Below are 19,778 nucleotides of genomic sequence, written 5' to 3' on the forward strand. Positions count from 1 at the left end.
TCAGCGGATAGTAATTAATACGCCCTGCCTATTACAATGCAGCGGCATTAGAAGTGCGGTCGTTATCTTGAGATATAAGATGTTAAGTCTCATTTGCCCAGTAATTTCAGCGCCCTTCAGACCTTAACACAAGAATGCTTACACATTACTGTTTCGTGGCATAAAAAGGCGCCATTGTGGCACCCATAACCTAGCCGGTATCCATTATTAATTAATTAATTCTTTTCACGTTCTCAGTACATTAAAACCTTTTTATGTATGCATATGCGATTCTTCGTTTTCAGAGGACTGGCCGCACCCTAACTGAGTTATACCCGGCCTAAGCCGAACTCTGTCTCTATATCTTTAGCCTATCATTTGCGTATTTACTTGTTATTCTGATTTTCATCGAGATCTAACCGTTTTTCAGTTATAGATAATATGCAGAGTTTAAAAACTATAATTTATCTAAATTTAAAAATACAGACATAATCTAGAAATTATATCGTAAAGCGTCGACGATGTATTTTTATTTTCTAATAAAGCTATAGGTAAAATATTTTGAATAAAAATATTTGAATTAGTGATACCCTCTATTTCTAAAGTCAGAAGTGGGATGACTTTAACATTGTCTATATTATACATTATATAAGAATAAGGATTGACACCTTTAAACTTATATCTTTTAATATCATAGTTTCGCATTAATTCTATTGAGAAAGCTTTCATTACCTCCATAAACTCGTAATACCTTTAACTATCGTAACATACTTACAGTCTTTGAATTTGTTGTTGAATAATTGTCTAAACACAAATTCGTGTGTTTGTTAATGTTATATGTAAATTCTAATCTGCTTACAATTTCGACGAATATATGACAGCAGTTATAAATGTTTCTCCGACCGCTTTATCACCATTAGTGTCAAAAAAATTTTTCACGGCTATCATTGCTGTTTTATCGCGCCGTTGAGTGTATAAGATGTTATTAATTATCCTCTATATTTAAATATATTACAGCGGACACAATAACGCGTAGCGCGTGATTTACCTCGCGTGATTTTTGTTTTTGTTAAACACACATATTTTTATACAGTGTTGAATTGTACAAGTAAATTGTATCATTTATTGAAAGAGAGAATCAACCATTCATGCGAGAAGCTAAGCGTCAGACCTAAGGAGAACAAGCAAGCAATAAAACTTATTGAATAGCAAATTTTGATAGCCAATATGATGTATTTACTTGAAATATCTTAATGGCGCACGCTGTATCGATAAATTCAAAGTTTAATGTTTAACATGAATTATAAAAAAGTGCGTATGGTTCCGAACTCAACTTTTTGAACCGTTTTTTGCCCATTTTTTATAATGTGCTGCCTTTCGGTATGTAATCCCATAAATTGAAGTTAATTTATAAGCTGTAGGTATTTATGACGGTTTTACGGTTTGGAGGGCGCCATAGCTAGCTAATACTCGCGTCATACATATGACAATCTCTTGTTCAACTATGATCGCCTGGTACCAAAACACTGCATAGTGCTTTCTATCTCATTTTCACCCACGTCAAATCTTATGAATTTATGTGTCTGTCTCTTTTTACTGTCGCGCTTTTTCGTTTCATCGACTTTAAAATCACAACGATGCTAAAGTAGCTTTCACTTCAAAAATAGCATTCAAATGAGTATAAGAATATTCAATAACAATAGTACCAAGTATCTTTATCATTCAAATAATATATAAGCCTTAGATGTTAATTTATTTCTTATGATCCATTTAATATACACAAGTATAATTATTTATTATACAAAAGTTATCCTACAATTTTGACGAGACATAAATGTACAATTCCTACTCATTTATGGTATGATATCATAGAATGGACATTCTAAACGCTCACACGTTGGATATTATGTAACTAGAATACCACTGTGCCAGAGTTTTTTATATGACTTCTAAAAATGTGAAACGTTTTCACAGGTGATGCGATGTATCGTACGATGTTATTTATACAAATACAATGTTTTCACAGTGACATCACAGTAATACCGATTAATGCCATCTCATGATTACAATTGTATGCAGCGATAGCACTATCGGAGATACTCTGTTGTCATATCGCGTTGTCAATAAACAATAACGGCCTTACAAATAAACTTGGTATAATGTTATAACTGATGATAAACAAAGAAAGTGCAAAATGTTTATAATATCGTTGACAACACTGTCAATACAATGATAATTTTGAAGTTTTCCTAATGGCAAGCTGCCTTGCAAATAAACGCGGGAAACGTTATACGTCCGAACAAACCATTCGTAAGCAAAATGTCTATTTGTTAACATTTTACATATTCTTGGTTTATGTACCGTTATTGTACCGTGGTACTAAAACACGTCGATTTGTTTTTTCAGTAAAACGCGTGAACCTTTTTTTTTAAATAAAAATAAGGGACGAGACGAGCATAACGTTCAACTGATGGTATACTGCCCATTACAATGCAGTACCGCTCAGGATTCTTGATAAAACCCAAAAAAAATCTGAGCAGCACCACAATTGCGCTCGTCACCTTGAGACATAAGATGTTAAGTCTCATTTGCCCAGTAATTTCACTAGCTACGGCGCCCTTCAGTCCGAAACGCAGTAATGCTTATACATTACTGCTTCACGGCAGAAATAGGCGCCATTGTGGTACCCATAATCTAGCCGGCATTCTGTACAAAAGAGGGCTATATTATTACACCGGGACACCACGGTGGCGCAACCAGTCGGGCCACCTTAAGCGACTTCCTTGCTTACACCATGTATTGTAAATTAAGTATAAGCATTAAAACAGAACATTGCCAAAAATATATTCAAATATTTTTATACAAAATATGATATGATATTACTTATTGAAAGTGTTCCCCAGACTTGAAAAGAACGGGCGCAAGAAACTGAGCAGGTTTCTTTTTAATTCATAAAAATATGTTTACAATGTTATATCGTGCAATAAAACTTATTTTTTAAGAAAGTCGGTTGAGCGACTTAAAAGATAGGCCAGCTGAGGTTGTATCCTTCGGCTAGTTTCTCTTTCACGCTGATGTTCGGGTTTGAGGTGCTTAGCCGTGACCTCCACATGGCAAGACGTGTAGTTTCAGCGGACTGATTGAGAGGCTGCACTGAGTGTAAGAAGCTATTCCTGGAGCCTAGCTTAGGGCGGGCCGGTTTATGATTGAATAGTGGGTGCTGTCTGTTCTGTGTCTGTTTTGTTCTATGTACCGAGCTGGAGACCGCTCTTCGCACCTCAGGGGGGCTATTCCTGCTGCCTGGTACAGTTTTTTGGTAGTTGTTGGCTTCGTCGATTAGGTTTGTATGTGCCGACCGTTCCCATGCAGGGGAAGGCATATTCGGCCGCGGAGCCTTAGCTTCTTAGGAAGTCGCAGTCAGCTTTCTCAGTAAGTTGTTGCGTGTGCAGACCTTCTGCTGAGTGTTCATGCAGTGCTATACTTGAATGTCGTAATACATAATAACCAACAATTTCACAGTATCTTATATACGTTGGTAGTCTTGTCATAAATTATGTTAAGCGTGACAAGCGCAATTGTAGTGTCGCTCAGAGTTTTTGGGTTTTTCAAGAAACCTTAGGGTCATTGTAATGGGCAGGGTGTATCAATGGGCTGAACATCTATCTCGTCTCGTCCCTTACTGTCATAAAAAAAATACTAAATCTAAACAATATGTTATGTTTTCAAAGTGATAACCCTCACTTCTAGGATTAGTACACAAATAAAATTTTATGAACGATGGTTGAGAGTGGAACAAAGCAAACAGAATTTTATAGCGAGGCGGTACTCGAACGGTTAGCTCAGTTGGTTGGAGCACCGGCACGGAACGCCGGAGGTCGTTCGAGTCCCGCATCGTTCATAAAATTTTGTTTTTCAAATTTTATTTGTGAAAATACTAAATGTCAGTCTATACAAAGTACAAATGTCAAATACTCTAATGTAACAATGTTTAAATAAATAGAAAGACGGAAGACGTTCACTGCTGGACAAAGATCTCCACAAAAAACTATGAGCTGAGTACAAGATGGGCTGCAACAGTTTATGAGTTTATGTTTAGCAGAAATAAATAACTATTAATAGCGATCTTAAAACTAGCTTTAGGTAATGTTATATTACAAAATATAAAGCGAGAGAAAATATATTTTTGGACAAATAGACGTGAATTATTATAGTGCGGGCGGGCATATTAAGGTTTTTTTTAATGATTTTATATATATTTTTTAATGAAAATAAGGGACGAGACGAGCAGGAAGTTCAGCTAATGATAATTGATACGTCCTGCCCATTACAATGCAGTGTTGCTCAAGATTATTGAAAAAAAAAACAAAAATTCTGAGCGGCACTACAAGTGCAGCACAGGACCGATCGTTGGTCCTGTGCTGCCGTCATCCTAAAAAAATTATTGAATAAAATCCATAAACTGTTTACAATGTTGTAAAACATTGCAAATAAAATTCTGGATCGAAGCCAGAATTTTTCTCGATCGATTAGCACTCTACGTAAAACGCTCGTTTCATTGGCCCGTAACTTTCGTCCGATAATTACACGGCTGTGTGAATGGAACAATGTCGTGGGTGCTATTAATAGTGTCCGTATTTTGGGAGTATTTGCGTGTCTCACGACGGTCATGCTCACGTGATACGAGTCTTAGCTGATAACAAGATCGTATTTATTGTGTAACTTTTACGCAATGATGAGGTAACATCTAGAATGATTGAAACTGCTATCATTTGGAAATCTAGTTCCATTGACCAGTGGGAGCCTTCTTTGCACCGGATGCCGGCTATATTATGTGTACCACAACGGCACCTATTTCTGCCGTGAAGCAGTAATGTGTAAGCGTTACTGTGTTTCGGTCTGAAGGGCGCCGTAGCTAGTGAAATTACTGGGCAAATGAAACTTGACATCTTATGTCTCAAGGTGAGCTCAGAATTTTTGTTTTTTTTTTTTTCAATAATCTTGAGCAACACTGCATTGTAATGGGCAGGACGTATCAATTATCATTAGCTGAACTTCCTGCTCGTCTCGTCCCTTATTTTCATTAAAAATATATATATAAAATCATTAAAAAAAACCGTAATATGCCCGCCCGCACTATAATAATTCACGTCTATTTGTCCAAAAATATATTTTCTCTCGCTTTATATTTTGTAATATAACATTACCTAAAGCTAGTTTTATGATCGCTATTAATAGTTATTTATTTCTGCTAAACATAAACTCATAAACTGTTGCAGCCCATCTTGTACTCAGCTCATAGTTTTTTGTTGTAATTCAGTTGTCACTAAAATTTCATCACATAATCTTAGTAGAAGAATAACTGTATGTGCTGGGTTCGACTGGGCATTACGGACAAATAATTCTTCCGCAAAATAGCTTTCCATTTATATGTTCTGGAAGAGAGTGCCTTTGTTATTTTCTGCTCGTTCTATTGTCTATTATACAGTGTTTCCCAAAGTTATGGGACATGAAGGGAAAGTACCTTAAATATCGTAGGTAGGGTATTTTACTGAAAGAAGACTTTATGTTATTTTTAAAAGTTAGTAATGCTGCATTCAATCATTTTCTGTCATTACATGTCCCATAACTTTGGGACACCCTGTATATCACAAACCTAGTTCACATGTTCACACGTTGCGGCCGTTCTTTTAAAATCTGAGGCATATTTTTCGAACTACGTTCTTAACATGTCCCCCTTCTTTGTAGGCAATTATGGGTAATATTTAAATTTTACCGGGAAATTAACCTGTCTCTCGATGATTGCTGTAATATGATCGTTAACCGTTGCTCATACTGCAAGTTACTTCAATGGGGAAATTGATGGTAATGCTTAAATTTTTATCGATTGTCTAGCTGACTAATAAATAAAATACTGTTTTTTATGAACTTGTCAATAATATTTCATGACATCACGAATTATTTGGTAAAATATGCTTCCCGTTGTTATAATCAAATCAATAGAAAATATTTCCTTGCAAAACAAATATTGTAAATAAAAATAATTATGGGTCCCATATCGAAATAAAAACTATTCTATCTCTCAAGTTGGACTAAACTGCACTCCATGAAGTTATCCCCATTAAAATCCGTTCATTAGTTTAGGGAGTTCACTGGAAACAAACACCAGGACACTGGATTTATATAATATATTAAGATATTGTGTATTCTGTTGTCTCGCCAACTCAATTGACGTACATAAATCATGGAAATAAAAGAAGCTCATCAACATGGTATGTTACTTTTGCGTAATGTGGAACGTGTCATTACGTGATGCTCTTGGCAGTGCCTCTGGTAATTCAGAAATTATTTGAAACACTTATTGAGACATCATCATCAACATCAGCCAGAAGACGTCCACTGCTACAAAGGTCTCCCCTCCCCCAAAGATTTCCACGACGATCGGTCCTGCGCTGACCTCATCCAACGTGACTAACTTGAAATAATTATTTCATGCAGCGCTGGTTTTCAGCCATCCCCATCTCCCTACGGGATAGTGTTAGCTGGGATACATAGTAATGAGAGGGCAAACTTATAACTATTACAATGCATATAAAGAAATCGAAACTTTTTTTTAAATATATCAACCTCTGTGTTTACGAGTGTATTTGTGATCGTCAGTGTGTCAGTTTAAATGTAATATAAATTGAGTTGCAAATGTTATGGTTAAATTATGAAAAATATTTATTCAAGGGTAGTTCTTTCCATACGCAAGAATTGAAATTTTTTAATAAAGCCATTGTAGATTTTCCCTTAAACCTTCAAACATGGTTAATGTATGGCATGGTAAAGTTTGTAAGACATTTTTTACTTTAAAATGCATATTAACAACTCTATATTTATTACATGTAACATTATTATTGACTAGCTGACCCGGCAAACGTTGGTTTGCCATATAAAGTATAATTCACGCGATAGTTTTATAAGTAATAAAATATTGCCTATATTATAGCCTGTACATCATTTTGTTCTATTGTCAATAGTTTTTGCAGCGCACGCAAAAATAGGTTTTCGATTTTACACCTTGTGTTACAAAATAGCAATTTTATTACGGATCCCTAATTTTGAAAAAAAAAACATAGCCTATAGCCTTCCTTGATAGATGGACTACCCAACACTGAAAGAATCATTCAAATCGGACCAGTAGTACCAGAGAATAGCGCGTTAAAACAAACAAACAAACAAACTCTGCAGCTTTATAATATTAGTATAGATGATTCTTAGAGCTTTGGAACTATCACGAAATAATAACTAATTATAGGTTTTTGTTTTCAGTTTTATCAGCACTCTCCTGACCCACGTTCTGACGTATCATCTGGGATGGGTCACTACCGTCAGTCCGTACGACTCTGTAGATTTATCAAAAGTACCAACAGAGAAAGACCAGCGTAAACCGTATAATGCACTGTGGGCCCAGTTGGCAGATTTATGTGGCAGCATTGGAAATCCGACGCGAACAGCCAAGACCATCATATGTGGATCTAACAACACGCTGTTCGTGAAGAGACTGCTGACAGTGTTAACGTATTTTGTGCGATGTGGTGATGTCAAGAGGAACAATTTTATTTATGAGGACTGCTTGCAAAATGAAGTTGTTTGTGTTAAACAAAGTGAAAATAAAAGTGTTGAAACTGTGTCTAGCTCAGAAAGTACAATCAAAAGCAAATCAACTGTAAATTTAAGTGTTGATGAGAACAACGTAAGTGATGCCTTTATGGATAGGTTAAACGTTCCATCCGTTGTTAAAGTATCAAGTAGTCCAATTAGTAGAATTAGTGGTGAAGCAAAAGGGCTGGGTCTCAAAAAAACAAGTACAGTCACAAACCTTGACCAAACGCTCTCTAAAACTAATTTTTCAGTTGACTCTAATGAAGGTGTTAGCAAATTGAGAAGAATCCCATCAAAAATGTTCTCTGTGAAGGATTTCGTTGATTCAAATGACGAATTATCTGCATCAGAATCGGAACTGGAGAATAAAGTCGTCTTTACACTCGGTGATGATGATAAGCTAGTGGGATTAAAGAATAAATCGAATGGTGGCAAAAGTGTTAAGAAGTCATCGAAAGTGCAGCAAACTGATATAAAACCTCCAGAGAATGAGCTTGTAAAGTCAGATTGTGATAATTGCAATAAAGAAGATTCAAACGTGAGCCCAACTAAATGCTGTAGTCAAACACTTCAACATTCCAAACCCATTAAACATTCCGGTTTTAAATTCGAGTTCGATAAGTATCCGCAGATAGTAACAAATTACATGAAGAGTAAGAATTTAGAAATATTAGATAGGCATTACCTAGGCAAGCCGGGTAACCTTAAGTTAGATAATTTTCAATTTGATCCCACTGTCGTGCCACCGATACAAGAGGAGAGATGCGAGACTTGTTATAAATGCCAAATGATGGACCTTATGTTGCAAACGCCGACGAACGCTTCAGAAATGGAATACATGAATGATATGCCGCGGCAAGTAGAGCCCCAGTACGCAAAGGAGAGTATAGTCGAGGAGCCGCAGAAACATCGAGAACTTTCTCCGAAGACATTTGTTAGAAAAAGAAAAGATAACACAGTTGTTGTCAATGTGAAGAAGAAAGCCGATAGCAAAGCTGAAAATCGTAACACTGATGGATTAGATAAATGTGAAGTGAAAAAAGTTATCGAGTTGCCATTTCCGAAGATATCGCTGACGCCCATGTTGCAAGAGAAGGCTGGATATGATTCGTCATTGATAGGCGGGATCTCGGATCACTATGTACCTGATTTAATTTTACAAGGTTAGTCAAAGGCAAACACTTTTTATTCATAAAAACATTTGAATCGCCAATTACTTTTTTAAACTACCGCCGATTATAAAGTTCTATCTTGTGAACACGAAAATTCCTCTTAAAGCGTATCGATACAATCAAAGGTCCCACACACACAATGATATCTGAAGTAAAGTCACACTGTAGTTTTCTGAGTTCGAAGAATGACACTAAGGAAAGAATAATCTATTGAGCGCACTTAGACTTCGCTGAGACTTTACTTACGTAAAACATAGCTTTAACCTTCCAGCCATCTACTGTTTTGTATTAAATATACAGCCTTAAGGCTGGGGACCGAGTAGATAGCCTTGAGGAATCGAGCGGAGCTAGGATACCTCCCTCGCCATAGTTTTAATTCAGAATTTGGAGCACTTTAAATTTATTTCAAACATTATACAATTTTCTTTACAAAATTATGTCATGTTAAATAGTATTTTAGTGTACACTTAATAAATTTTCGTACAATTTTTATCTAGTATTAGTGATTTAGTGTTTTTTTTTCGGACTGTCGATGAAAATAAAAAAGGAAAGATTTTTCTTCTCAATTTCTGTAGATATTTCATTATTTTTTTGTGAAAAATATAGGCTTTATATACGCCGTCAAGAAAGGGTTACAGTTATGTGCCATTTTGGCGATTTCTTTGGAAAGGGGCCTTAATGGTATTGCGTTTTAACTTGCTATTAATGTTTGATGATAAATACTTATAATGAGGTGAATATAAAATAAACAGAAATATTTACACTTTCAATACTAATGTTACAGGGACCTTGTTAAGTCCAAAGTATTGGGAGGCTGACTTGAGAAGAGATTTAGACTTAACTTCGTATCTGAACAAAACATTGGATTCGCCAACGCAAGCGGTCGCCATAGTCGGTGATGTTAGTAACTGGTGAGTTTATCTTTCAATTACCTCATTATATATTTTTATTAAATGTTGCGAATTAATCATAAAGAAAATATTATTGTTAGAAAAATCTTGCTTATAGTTTTGTATTTAGTATTTTATAGTGAAAATCCTACAAAAGGAAAAACGAGAAAGACGAAGAAGTGAAAGGCACATAATCCTACTAATATTATAAATGTGAAAGTTTGTATGTCTGGATGTATGTTTGAACTTCTTTAACGCAAAATCTACTGAATAGATTTTGATTAAACTTTACAATAATATAGCTTACACACCAGAATAACAAATAGGTTATAATTTATAAAACTATAGTCTGAATTATACAAAATATAAAAGAAGTGTGATTGTTACTAATGAATACAAATAGCGCCATCTCTTATCAACTAGCAAGCAAAAGATCAATACAATTTATATGGCAAAACAACGTTTGCTGGGTCAGCTAGTATATTACATGTTTTAATTATGTATTTTTGGAAAGTATGAGAGTGTTATTGAAAGCAGAGTGACTGCAGTAAACATGGTGAATGGAGCTTTGCACTCCTTTATGAGCAGGCAGAAGGTGTCTAATAAGGCTCGTTTGGCTGTGCATGAGGGGGTGTTGGTTCCAACACTCATGTACGGATGTGAAAGTTGGGTATGGCAGAAGAAACATGAAAGCAGAATAAATGCAGTTGAGATGAGAGCGTTGAGAAGTATGAAAGGAGTTAAACTGAGTGACAGGATAAGAAATAGTGAGATAAGGAAACGTTGTGGTCTGAAAGAAGATTTTGTGACAAAAATTGAGAAATGTATGCTGAGATGGTTTTTACATGTCGAGAGAATGAATGAAGAACGATTGACGAAGAAAGTGTATAGGGCCAGTGTGAATGAAAGTTGGAAGGGGTAGACCTAGGCGGACGTTTCAAGACCAAATCAGGGAAGTCTTGAAAGAAGGCCAGGTCAAGAGTACCCTAAACCGGAGAACATGTATGAAAGGAATAATGAAAGTGGACGAAGCGAAACAAGTATGTAAGGATCGTAGCAAGTGGAAAGAAGTGTTCTCTGCCTACCCCTACGGGAAAGAAGCGTGATTTTATGTATGTATGTATGTATGTTATTATGTATTTATATATCATAGTGTCCAATTACGAAACAAAAAAATTACAATTATGTATTATGATACTTATGTGCAAATGCAAGTCTTTTGTAACTTTAACGATAATAAGAATTTTATGCAAGTATTAATATCTTAATATATTGGATATATATAATATACTAGCTGACCCAGCAAACGTTGTATTGCCGATATTAAAATCGCGATACAAAAGTAGCTGTTGATCGTAGATGGGTGAAAATTTGAAGTTGTAAGTATTTTTTAATGCTGACTCATAATAAATTAAAAAAAAATGCCAAAATATATTTAAAAAAATTCGTGTGGACCACCCTTAACATTTAGGGGGATGAAAAATAGATATTGTCCGATTCTCAGACCTACCCAATATGCACTCAAAATTTCATGAGAATCGGTCAAGCCGTTTCGGAGGAGTTCAATGTTTAACACCATGACATGAGAATTTTATATATTAGATATAGTATATATATAATAATATATGATATATATAAATCCAGTGTCCTGATGTTAGTTTCCAGTGACCTCCTGAACTAATGAACGGATTCTAATGGGGATTACTTAATGGAGTGCCGTTTAGTCCAACTTGAGAGATGGATAGTTTTTATTTCGATTTGGGGCACATAATTATTTTTATTTCCAATATTTGTTTTGTATGGACATATTTTCTATGAGAGAATTTATTGACGCACGGTTAGACACAACACACAGCATATTTTACGAAATAATTCTTGATGTTATGAAATATTATTGACAAATCCATGAAAAACAACGTTTGTCGGGTCAGGTAGTCGTTAGTAAAAAAAGATTTTATTGACGATAAAATATTTAATAAAATAAATAATCGAGGGATTTATGTTTTACATGGCATTATTTTTCTTGGTTTAGTAGTAATCAAACCATTGAATTTAAATTTGATTTGAATTTCATGGGATTTTTGCGAGAAATTGTTTTTTTTTTTTTTTTGTAATTATCTATATATATAAAAATGAATTGCTGTTCGTTAGTCTCGCTAAAACTCGAGAACGGCTGGACCGATTTGGCTAATTTTGGTCTTGAATTATTTGTGGAAGTCCAGAGAAGGTTTAAAAGGTGAATAAATAGGAAAATGCTACATACATAATTTCTATGAGAGAATTTATTGACGCACGGTTTGACAGTTCTGCTGTGAAACAATTTCATTACGACAGCAGGGTGCATATTTTACGAAGTAATCTTTGATGTTATGATATATTATTGACAAATTCATATAAAAACATTATTTTATAAAAAAAGACATAACCATGAATCGTATAGATATATGCAATAAATACAAAGCTACTAACGGATACTATATTTAATAATAATGATATTGTTGTTATACATAACTCACTCGTAACAGTTATTTTTGGTTGTTATAACACTAGAAATAAGGGATTGCTTGTAGCTAATTCTAGTAGGCTTCATAAGATACATAATAGCTTTGAGGGTAAATGTATGTATTTATATAATAAAGTCCCAGCCACTGTTCAGGCATTATCTATAAATAAATTTTATCTACACCCTTGCTTTAAATCCTCTATTAAAGATTCTGAAACAGTTAGCTTATTGCCAACATTAAAACACCCAATGTTCTAATAACCATTACATCATCCAAACGAGTGTTGTAATGTTATACTGAATTTCATAACAACACTCCTTTTTTTTCGATCCCTTCATGCGCAAAGAGTTTTAACAGACAGCCACATTCTTATAACGCTCTATGCGTGGTATCTGTATGAAATTAAAAAAAAAATATTTCGTTTACGCGCTTTCCACACTGCCAGAACGTCGCGCGCTGTAAAAAAAAGTAGGTTATTCGAATACCCGCCATTTTTCTTGAAAAAAAAAAGCAATTAAAGTTTTGACAGCACACCGCCGGATATTTTAAACGCTGCAAAGAACATAATATTCAAGTGATTGTACTATACAAAATTTAAATTACTACTAAAAATAAATAATTGTTTCATTAATACTTAGTTTATCTGTATATAATCAGTAATGAATGATATTAGGTTACTACTAGAACTGGTGTTTTAAAGTTAGCAGTAAGCTAACTGTTTAAGAATCTTTTAGAATTTAGAGGATTCAAATTCTGGGTGTAGATAAAGTCTTGTATGCAACTGTTGATAATTAGGTATTAAAACACTTATATGATACTATTATCACACTCGGCTTCGCCTCGTTTGATAAATCCACATTCGTGTTTTAATACCCCTTATTACACAACAGTTGCATAAATAACTATAAATGATTTATAAAAACAATGGCTCTGTCGTAAATCCTATTACTCCACAGCTGAATATCTAAGTGATCGGACAGCCTGGGACTAGATTATGATTATTTTATAGCGATGGAAATGCCTGTACAATATTGTGTATTTTTATTGAAAAGAGCACAAAAAAAATCGCTGGAAGAGAGAGAGAGAGAGACTTCTCTCTCAGAGCGCCATTTATTTCCGGTAGTAGTATCTAGTATATTAGAAATGACATCAAAAAGAATTCTAAAGGAATAAATTTTTGAGAAAAAAAATAAATGCCTTTTTATGGCTTTACAAAGAATGACATAAATAATTTATTTTTCAGGCAGGTCCGGATTGTAGGTCGTGATTGCGGTACCGGAGGCTTGTCGCCGCGCATCGGCGGAATGCTTGACGCTTTGCCCGCGATGAGATCCGCTAAAGTGCCAGCACACGAGGTGAGTTTTTTTTTTGTGGAATAGGAGGACAAACGAGCGTACGGGTCATCTGTTGTTAAGTGATCACCGCCGCCCACATTCACTTGCAACACCAGAGGAATCACAGGAGCGTTGCCGGCCTTTAAGGAAGGTGTACGCGCTTTTTTTGAAGGTACCCATGTTGTATCGTCCCGGAAACACCGCACAATGAAGCTCATTCCACAGCTTTGTAGTACGAGGAAGAAGGCACCTTGAAAACCGCACTGTGGAGGACCACCACACATCCAGATGGTGGGGATGATATCCTAACTTGTGGCGTGTCGTGCGAAGGTGAAATGAGAGGTGGATTGAGTTGTATTATATTTATTTTGAAAACAATACAATAACCTCACATACACCATTACATTTTTTTTATAATATTTATTTAAAATACAATATAGTTATAGCTTACATTATAATAACACACACTTAAACTTTAGGAAGCTTATCTGTGTGTGAAGCCGCTTAGAATTAAATTACATAATATTTAAAAAGAAAAGAATTATTATTTTCAATTAATACAGTTATTACAAAATGTTATTTTAAACAAAGTAGTATAGAAATAAATGAAATGCAAAATAAAAAATAATTATCAACTAAATTTTAGTAATTACAAATTAGTTGTCTAATTAGCTTACCGCAGATACAATTATATTAATGAAGGATATTTTTAAAAGTACTTTTTTAACGATCACTTATATTTATTTTTATTTATATATAATTTTTGAATCTCTAAGGGAGTCTCGTTTAAGTATAGAGGAATGACGTAGTTGTGTGCTGTGGTGCCATTTATATTTGTAGATTTAGGTAATTTTAATGACATTATCATCATTCATCACATCATTATACACATTAGAATACATGACTACAATAAGGTACAGCTATGGTATTATTATAAAGTTGAATAGATTTTTTTTATATGTTTGAATGCGCTTTTCTTGCAGTCCTATTTAAAATATGAGGCCATGAGAATCATGTGTTTTTAAAGCCATGACCCACTTTAACATTTCTAAAATTTTAAAAATTGTTTTGTTGCCTTAATAAATATAAATGAGAAGTTTTATGAAGAAATCGGACCTTTCCTTTTCTTAAAATGTCCTCGATTTGGTCGATGAATGTTCTACGAGGTCTCCCGCGACCGACTTGACCACACACACTTATCTAACATATTTGATGCGTCATTCTTTCTTCACTCATTCGCTCGACGTGTCCAAACCATTTCAGTATTCCTTTCTCAGTGCTTTTCACAACATCCTCTTTTAGACCACAGCGCGTTCGTACGTATTACCGTTGTTGAGACTGTTTTGTTCCTTTATCTACACCCATGCTTTAAATCCTCTATTAAAGATTCTGAATCAGTTAGCTTATTGCCCCAAACACCCAATGTCCTAATAACCATTACATCATCCAAACGAGTGTTGTAATGTTGTACTGAATTTCATAACAACACTCCTTTGTTTTTTTGTTTCGATTCCTTTATGCGCGCAGAGTGTTTACAGACAGACACATTCGTATTGCTAATGGTGGTATCTGTTAAAAAAGATTATTTTCTTTTACACGCGTTCCACACTACCAGAACGTCGCGCGCCCTAAATAAAAAGTAGGTTATTCGAATTCCCGCCATTTTACTTCGATATTTTTATTGTTTTGTTTACAAAAAATTTGCGATTCAAGTTTTGCAGCACACCGCTTGCAAAAGAACATAATGTTCATGTGACTTTTTAATAATTGCACTATACAAAATGTAAATTACTACTAAAATAAATAATTATTTCATTAATACTAACCCCCTTATTCATAATGGTCTGCTAACTTAAAGCATTGCTAATTCTCACTCTGTCTTCTTCTATTGACCTAAGTCAGAATGAGAATAAACACTCCTTAGCGGCTGTTTAAAGTTAGCGGACCATTATGAATAAGGGATTTAGTTTTTTGTATATAATTAGTAATGGATAATATTAGGTTACTACTAGGACTGGCTGTTTTAATGTTAGCAGTAAAACGGTTTCAGAATCTTTTAAAGGATTCAAACTCTGGGTGTAGATAGTCTTGTATGCAACTGTTGATAATTAGGTATTAAAACATTCATGTGATACTATTATCCACATTCGTGTTTTAATACAACAATTGCATCTGTAATGAATAAATAAGTTATTATATAAATGTTCCAGTGCTTTTTATTCCTGGAGAGTAAACTCCGGGAGCTGTGCGTGCTGTCGATGACCTTGGCGGAGCTGCTGATGTCGGGAGAGTTGTACGACATGGCCTCGCTCACGGCCTCGCTCCAGGTCGACGTCAACGACGTGCCACTGTTGCTAGCCGTGGCCAGCACGCACACTCCGCAACTGGCAGCCAGATACGGCGTCACGTACACGTAGTGGAGTGCGAGATAATCGATACGCCATGCCCATTACAATTTTTTTTTTATGATAATAAGGGACGAAACGAGCAGAACGTTCAGCTGATGGTAATTGATACGCCCTGCCCATTAAAATGCAGTGCCGCTCAGGATTTTTGAAAAACTCAAAAATTCTGAGCGGCACCACAATTGCGCTCGTCACCTTGAGACATAAGATGTTAAGTCTCATTTGCCCAGTAATATCACTAGCTACGACGCCCTTCAGACCGAATCACAGTAATGCTTACACATTACTGCTTCACGGCAGAAATAGGCGCCGTTGTGGTACCCATAATCTAAGCGGCATCCGTTGCAAAGGAGCCTCCCACTGGTAAAATACAAAACCAATCAGGATTCTAGAAAACCCAAAAACTCTGAGCGGCACAACAATTAGACGTAGTTCCTGAAAAGCGTTCCAAGCCACAAACATCACATTTTAAGGAATCCGTGTTTAAAGTTTTATCAATATTAGTGTATTCCATGCATGTGGGTTGGGCTACTAAGTCATGATGTCGTTTAAAGTGTGACAGTAGGGCTGCCATTTTGTGTCAGTCCGTTAATATGAATCACGTATCCAGTTTTGTGTTTTTAACTCAATTTCGACATGATTGTGGTTTAGAGCGTTTTTCTGGAATTGCGTCCAATTACGCTCGTCTCCTTGAGACATAAGATGTCAAGTCTCATTTGCCCAGTAATTTCATTAGCTACGGCGTTCTCATCCCAAAACACAATAATGCTTACACATTACTGTTTCACGGCCAAAAAAGGCGCCGTTGTGGCATCCTGTGCAGAGTAAGAGAAATTAAAGCTATTTTAGTATTATAGACATACAACCAAATAAGTCATAAATTATCACTTTCAAACTATTATATTATTCTTTACGTCACTTTACTGATACTTTGAAAAAAAAAAGAAAACAACATGGCGCGTAACCGAAAATCGTGACCACATTGTTATAAAATTTCTCTCATATGTCAATAAACAAGTTTCACTTCAGTTACGACAACACTAATACGTAGATTACGGCAACTTTTATACTTAAATGACGGCAGCACGGAAATTGATTTGGTTTTCATACAAATTTTGTTACATAATCTGTGATTTTCTTAAAATATTTATTATAATATAATAGAATATGTATTAAACGGAATTAAATGCTACCACATGTTATTATCTATATAGCTTTGAGCATTTAACTGACTGAAAAAGGTATTGAATGCGTTTCAATGCCGTCTTCAGTTTTTGTTATTTTTTTATGATGATGTCAAGTTGACACTGACAACTACAAAAACGTTCTTTACAATGTATTTAGAATTTAAAGACCTTTTCTCTTTGTAAATTCCATGTCATTGTCAAACACCATTAGCTATTATTCGTTCAGTTCGTGTAGTGTCTTCTATTGGTTAATTACTTTAAATATGTGGTCATTCTGTGTAATATAATTATTGTTAACTCACGGAGTTGTATGTTTGGCTATTACAGTTCATCATTGTTAAATAATTGGGGCGTTCTACGGTGAAGCGGTTTGGTAAAATAAATGTTGATGTTTCCGATACTAGTTAAATTCGATTAATCGTATTATCATATAGTATTTATTTTTTATTTTATTATTATATTTAAGAAACAAAATTTTAATCACCCCTACGTGGTCGCTTGAGACGACACGAAGTAGGTGTCAGTGCTTACGCTAGCACGCGGCTACGAGATTTCTTACAGGATGTTTCGAAATGATGTTATGGAACATTTATTTATTTAAGTGAATTATGTATTTTTTTTTATCATTACGGTTAAGTAGTTCTATCCTTGTGTTATCCTGTATATGTCCCCGGCCCAGTTACACAAGACTACCTTAGCTAAGTATGCACATCTTCAAACCCAAGTATTAAGTGCCAAATTACATAATCGAATATAAATCAAATTGCAAACATCTTTTACCCGCCCTCCCGAATGCCCCAATTGTCAAAGGATGGTTATGTTAAATATTTACCGTATATTTATTTAAATGTTATTTATATATCATTTTCAAATTCTATTTAAAATAAAAAAAAAACTAATATTCCAATTCAATTCAATAATCTTATTATGATGTCTATAATCTATAAAGTCAGCCATCTAAATGCACCAGTTAAAAGAGATGTAGGTATTACGATTAAAAAAAAAACAATGCCATTCTATTTACATCAAATAATGGAAATTAAATTTCGAAATTGAAAATAAATTTTATTGAAATATTTGAATTAAGTTGTGCTACGCAAATATTTGAATGAAATTGTGTGTAAAGATATCATTTCAAACGCACCTTTTCTTAGGACATATATTATAATAGGATGTCTCATACACATGTCTAGTATGCGTGCTTAAACTCGTGTATTCATTCTACATATGTCATATGTCATCGTTAAAACTGGAATGGCTCAAAAATAGCCTGTGTTGTTTACTAAATATTATTACCTATACCACCGTTAGTAGTTTTGGCTATTTCAGAAAATCACTGATTATTTGGCAATTTATATCTAGTTTCTTAGGTAATTTATACGCCAAGATACTGTGCCAGCTGTTAACAAGTTGAAAAAAATAGCGGCGAACTGTAAGCTTCTATTTTACGCAGCAAACGCACGCACACTGAAACAAAGTGAATGACCACATACACTGACCTTTATAAATACAACTGGACAGGTTGTTCCATATGTTTGACAGCAAATTTTTTGTGCCTATTTGAAGCGCCACTTGCGAGCGCCCAGAGAACTAATTTTGACGTATAATACAAATGGCTGCGAAGGAACGAACAGTACTATGAAGTATTTTTGCGTTTTGAATTAATTTCGTTCATTATCCATGTTATTTATACTTCAATAAATAACGTAATAAAGTACACATTTTTTTAATAATAGTTTTCCACCATTTATCGATGTTTGCCGAGGTTTTCATCACTAGTTTTAGTACCGCAGACTCTCGCTACATGGCCAACAGCGCCAAAATGGCGAATATCAAGCAGGCACAAAAGGACTTTGACAGCCGCCAGTCCAGTGGTATATAGTAGAGGTCAGTGACCACATAACTGTCATGCACACTAAAGTAATAAACCTGGCCCGTTGTCATGCGTTGCCTAACAGCAAGAGATTCTATCTATTAAATTATCTAAGGCAAATTTAGTAAAAGAGGTTTTTTTCTGTTACCTAACTTAAAGCCCAATTTGTAAGTATTATCGATATTAAATTATAAAAGGCGTGTAAATACTCTTACAGTGTACCTAGCTTTAAGCGAACCGATATGTATAACGTATCTAATTGTGATTTAACTTTTTTTATACTTAGTTGAAGATTAAATTATTATTTTTTTCGTATTAGTACAGTTTATTTACTTCTTCCCATGAACCTTAGATGTAACCATAGAAATCTAAAGAAAAAGGTAATAGAAATCTGATTATCGTCTTCAGAGAGTACCGTAGTTCTTTTGTGGGAATGGGTGTTCGCATTTATCACAAAATACCAATTTTCTCGCAAGAATTGCCCCTTAATAGATTTAAAGATCAAGAATATTTTAATAAAAAAGGCTTATTACACTGTGAATGATTGCCTGAATGACAAAAGCGCGTGGTTGCTTGGCAAAGCGCAAGGAGAGATGCATATTGATTTAAATATAATATATAAAATTCTCGTGTCCCAGTGTTTGTTACGAAACTCCTTCGAAACGGCTGAATTGATTTGTATGAATGTTTTTGTGCATATCGGGTAGGTCTTAGAATCGGCCAACATCTTATCTTTCATACCCCTAAATATTGTTTTTGAAAGTTAAAATTTTAATTAATGATTTTATTT

At 34.7% G+C, this 19,778-nt stretch overlaps 1 protein-coding gene across 3 annotated transcripts in view; it reads left to right on the forward strand.

The window, feature by feature from the left end:
• Positions 1–19,306, forward strand: part of LOC126977375 (folliculin-interacting protein 2) — a 55,391-nt gene extending 36,085 nt beyond the window's left edge. For all 3 annotated transcript variants that reach the window (XM_050826136.1, XM_050826137.1, XM_050826138.1), the window contains exons 10-13: positions 7,291–8,786; positions 9,580–9,706; positions 13,433–13,544; positions 15,734–19,306. In XM_050826136.1, coding sequence (XP_050682093.1) covers positions 7,291–8,786; positions 9,580–9,706; positions 13,433–13,544; positions 15,734–15,940 — 1,942 coding nt within the window. In that variant the 3' untranslated portion in view covers positions 15,941–19,306. The remainder of the gene's footprint in view (positions 1–7,290; positions 8,787–9,579; positions 9,707–13,432; positions 13,545–15,733) is intronic.
• Positions 19,307–19,778: the final 472 nt, after the last annotated feature.

The sequence above is a fragment of the Leptidea sinapis genome, chromosome 45 (genome assembly GCF_905404315.1).
Source record: "Leptidea sinapis chromosome 45, ilLepSina1.1, whole genome shotgun sequence".
Lineage (NCBI taxonomy): Eukaryota > Metazoa > Arthropoda > Insecta > Lepidoptera > Pieridae > Leptidea > Leptidea sinapis.